Source organism: Saprolegnia parasitica (assembly GCF_000151545.1).
Source record: "Saprolegnia parasitica CBS 223.65 unplaced genomic scaffold supercont2.762, whole genome shotgun sequence".
Taxonomy (NCBI): domain Eukaryota; phylum Oomycota; class Saprolegniomycetes; order Saprolegniales; family Saprolegniaceae; genus Saprolegnia; species Saprolegnia parasitica.
The window spans coordinates 1-3,407 of record NW_012157156.1 but is presented as its reverse complement, the minus strand read 5'-3'; the positions used below and the strand labels follow the sequence as shown (position 1 = coordinate 3,407).

The window sequence follows — 3,407 nt, the reverse complement described above, 5'->3', positions numbered from 1 at the left end:
GGGCCCGACCGACTCGGGCAAGTCGACCGTCACGCGCATCCTCCTCAACTATGCGCTGCGCATGGGCCGCAAGCCGACGTTTGTCGACTTGGACGTGGCGCATGGTCTGCTGAGTGTTCCCGGGACGATTGCCGCGACGCCGCTCGAGACCAACTGCATGAGCGTTGAAGACGACTTTGTCTTGACGGCGCCATTGGCATACTATTTTGGCCACACGACGCTCAAGGACATTTCAGAATTGTACAAGTTTCAAGCTTCGGAGTTGGCCAAGCGCGTGGACCAGCGCCTCGCCAACGACGCCGAAGGTACGCATTTCCTCTTGCCGCAGGCCATGGTTGACACGAGTTTGTAGTCAACGCCGCGGGCATTATCGTCAACACGTCGGGCTCGATTGACAATGAAGGCTACCAAGCACTCGTGCACTGCATCCAGGCGTTCCGCATCGACCTCGTCATCGTCCTGGGCCAGGATCGGTTGTTCAGCGAATTGAGCTCGGCCGTGTCGCCGTCCACGTCCGTCATCAAGCTGCCGCGCTCGGATGGCGTCGTCCAACGGTACCTTGTTCACCAGCTTCATCCTCCTGGTGCTTATACGGTGCGTAGCTCCAACCAGCTTCGGCACCAGCTTCGCATGGACGGCTGCCATGCTTACTTTTACGGCAAGAAAATCCCAAACGCAGCGCCGATGCAGTCGCTCTACGAGTACTCGCCCCACGTCGTCGAGCTGTCGTTTGAAGACATCAACATCTACCGCGTGCACGGTACACTGCCATATCCAAACGGTTTCCGACAACGATGGCCATAGACTTGACCGTCTCGGACGTCATGCTGCCCGTGGGTCAAGTCGACGACTTGCAGCGGCTGCGCGTGCTTCCGGTCGAAAAGACTGTCGACTTGGCGCACTGCATTGCGGCAGTCATCCACAAGTCGAGCATCAAGGACGACGACATTGGCATGGACCCGCAGTCGCTCCTCGCCGCCAGCGCCGCTGGCTTTGTCCAAATGTACGGCTCGGCATATTTCTCGAATCGCGATGGCTCATATGTTGTCGCCTCGTAGCAAAGCGGTGAACGTCCAAACGAGCAAGATCACGCTGCTCGTGCCCTGCCACGGCCCGCTTCCGTCCAAGAACCTCGTCGTTGGCTCGCTAAAGTTTATGGAGTAATCTGTCTCCTAATCCATGCGTCCTCCAACCGATTCGTCCTTCCATCGTCCGATGGGACCATTCCATTACGTTCTTGAACCTGGTCCTTGAGATTCGCTTCGTATCTCGGGAATAATAATAATAAAATAAAAGCCAAACAAAAAGGCAGATGGCACTCTGCGAGATTGACGATGGGGCTGCCCAACTACGACCTTGCGACGGGCATCTGCGTCTGCCTCGTGGGCACCACGCTCTCCAACTTTGTACGTCCTAGCATTGCCATCGTCGTCGACACGCGCCTTCTCCTCTGCAGGGCTCAACATCCAAAAGTACTCGTTCACGCTCCAGGCGCACCTCGCCGAGGCCGACCGCCGCCCGTACACGGCGCTGTGGCAGTGGTGGGTTGGCATCAGCTGCGTCATAGTTGGCTCGATTGGCGACTTTGCAGCGCTCTCGTTCGCCGCGCAGGTCTCTGGCTTCCTCGTCGCCGACACATCATCCTGTGGTGTAGAGCGTCATCATGCCGGTCGGCAGCTTTACGCTCGTGGCCAACATCTTCTTCGCGCACTTTTGGCTCAAGGAAGCGTTGACATGGAACGACTTGTATGGCACGATCTTCATCTGCCTCGGCGCCATCATCGTCTGCGTCTTTGGCGCGCACGAAAGCACGTCGTATACGCTCGACGAGCTCATTGCGCTCTACGAGCGCTGGGACATGCTCTTCTACGCCAGCTTTATCCTGCTCGTGATTGTCTTCTTGTACACGCTCGTCTGCCTCGCACCATAGCGTCCCATGCGATCATGTGTAGCACACTCCTCAAGACGAAATCCGAGGCCGCGCTGCGCACGCACGGCGCCGCGTCCGAGGCCTACGCGGTCTACCGCAAGTGGCACCCGCTCGCGTACGCCGCCTTGTCGGGTACGTTTACCTATCCAAAGCAAGCAGCTGGCATGGCCGCATAGGCGTCGTCGGCGCGCAGTCCGTCATGTTTGCCAAGTCGACGGGCGAGCTCATCAAGCAAACGTTCGCGGGCGACAACCAGTTTAACCACGTGCTTTCGTTTGTGATCCTTGCCGCGCTGGCCGTGACGATTACGACGCAGGTCGGTCTTGTACATGGAAGAAAAGCCTCCGAGATGATTATTCATGTAGACGCATGTGCTCGCGATGGGGCTCAAGCACTTTGACGCGCTCTACATCGTGCCCGTCTTTACGGTAATACCCTATCGAGGTCGAGAGGAGGATGCAAATGGACGTGCTAGTGTTTCTTCATCACGTTTTCCGTGCTGGGCGGCGCCGTGTACTTTGAAGAGTTCAAGAGCTACTCGCTGGCGCAAGCCATTTGCTTTCCGATTGGCGTCTTCGTGACCATCTACGGCATTACGATCCTCGCCAAGCGCGACATGCGCTCGCCGTCCGTGAAAGGGTATGCGCTCATCGCGCCGTAAGAAGCGTCTGCCACGTCATAGTCTACCCCCATTGTAATACCAAGACGCACGGACGACGCATCTTCAGACAACACATGTATTGGAACGTAGTGTGACAACACTAGAGCTTACTGCTTGATGATGACCGTCTTGTTTTCAACGTACGGGCGGAGACCCGCCTCGCCGAGCTCGCGGCCCAGACCCGAGTTCTTGAAGCCGCCAAACGGCGCCGCTGCATCAAAGACGTCGTAGCAGTTGACGTACACCGTGCCAGCGCGGAGACCATTCGTGAGCTTCATGACGTTGCCAATGTCCTTGGTGACGACGCCAGCGCCGAGGCCGTACTCGGACGCATTGGCGCGCGCAATCACATCGTCGACGTCCTTAAACTTGAGGATGCACATGACAGGCCCAAAGATCTCTTCCTTCGCGATCGTCATGTGGTCCTCGACGTCTGCGAAGACCGTTGGCTCGATGAACCAGCCCTTCTTGCCGTGGCGCTTGCCGCCCGTGAGGAGCCGCGCGCCCTCGCGCTTGCCCGTCTCAATGTACGCGAGGATCTTGCGGAACTGCTCTTCGTTGACCTGCGGTCTACGTGCAGAAATGATTGATAGCAGAATTGCGGCTCGAGGCGTCGTACCCTTGGGTTGTCTTGGCGCAGAACGGGTCACCGACGACGTTCTTGGCCGCCGCGGCCGCCGACTTGGCGAGGAAGTCATCGTAAATGTCTTCGTGGACAAAGACGCGGCTGCCCGCAATGCAGCATTGGCCTACATAGGACGAGCATCGTACGTGATGCGATGAGAGGAAGGTATCAACCTTGGTTGTGGAAGAGGC

General features: G+C 57.8%; 3 protein-coding genes across 3 annotated transcripts; 2 read left to right on the top strand and 1 right to left on the bottom strand.

The window, feature by feature from the left end:
• Positions 1 to 22: 22 nt before the first annotated feature.
• On the top strand, positions 23 to 1,164 carry SPRG_17767 (hypothetical protein; the record flags this gene model as incomplete). The annotated part of the gene is made up of 5 exons (XM_012357157.1): positions 23 to 305; positions 353 to 554; positions 603 to 760; positions 805 to 1,003; positions 1,059 to 1,164. Coding segments are annotated over 5 exons (948 nt in total), but the record flags the coding sequence as incomplete, so codon positions are not given.
• Positions 1,165 to 1,334: 170 nt separating this feature from the next.
• On the top strand, positions 1,335 to 2,695 carry SPRG_17766 (hypothetical protein; the record flags this gene model as incomplete). The annotated part of the gene is made up of 7 exons (XM_012357156.1): positions 1,335 to 1,410; positions 1,457 to 1,611; positions 1,655 to 1,912; positions 1,966 to 2,062; positions 2,107 to 2,246; positions 2,296 to 2,358; positions 2,406 to 2,695. The coding sequence occupies 7 exons, from the start codon at positions 1,335 to 1,337 to the stop codon at positions 2,589 to 2,591; spliced, it is 975 nt and encodes a 324-aa protein (XP_012212546.1). The 3' UTR covers positions 2,592 to 2,695.
• A 3-nt stretch (positions 2,696 to 2,698) lies between these two features.
• On the bottom strand, positions 2,699 to 3,340 carry SPRG_17765 (hypothetical protein; the record flags this gene model as incomplete). Its single annotated transcript, XM_012357155.1, has 2 exons — positions 2,699 to 3,161; positions 3,211 to 3,340. Coding segments are annotated over 2 exons (593 nt in total), but the record flags the coding sequence as incomplete, so codon positions are not given.
• Between the last annotated feature and the right edge of the window lie 67 nt (positions 3,341 to 3,407).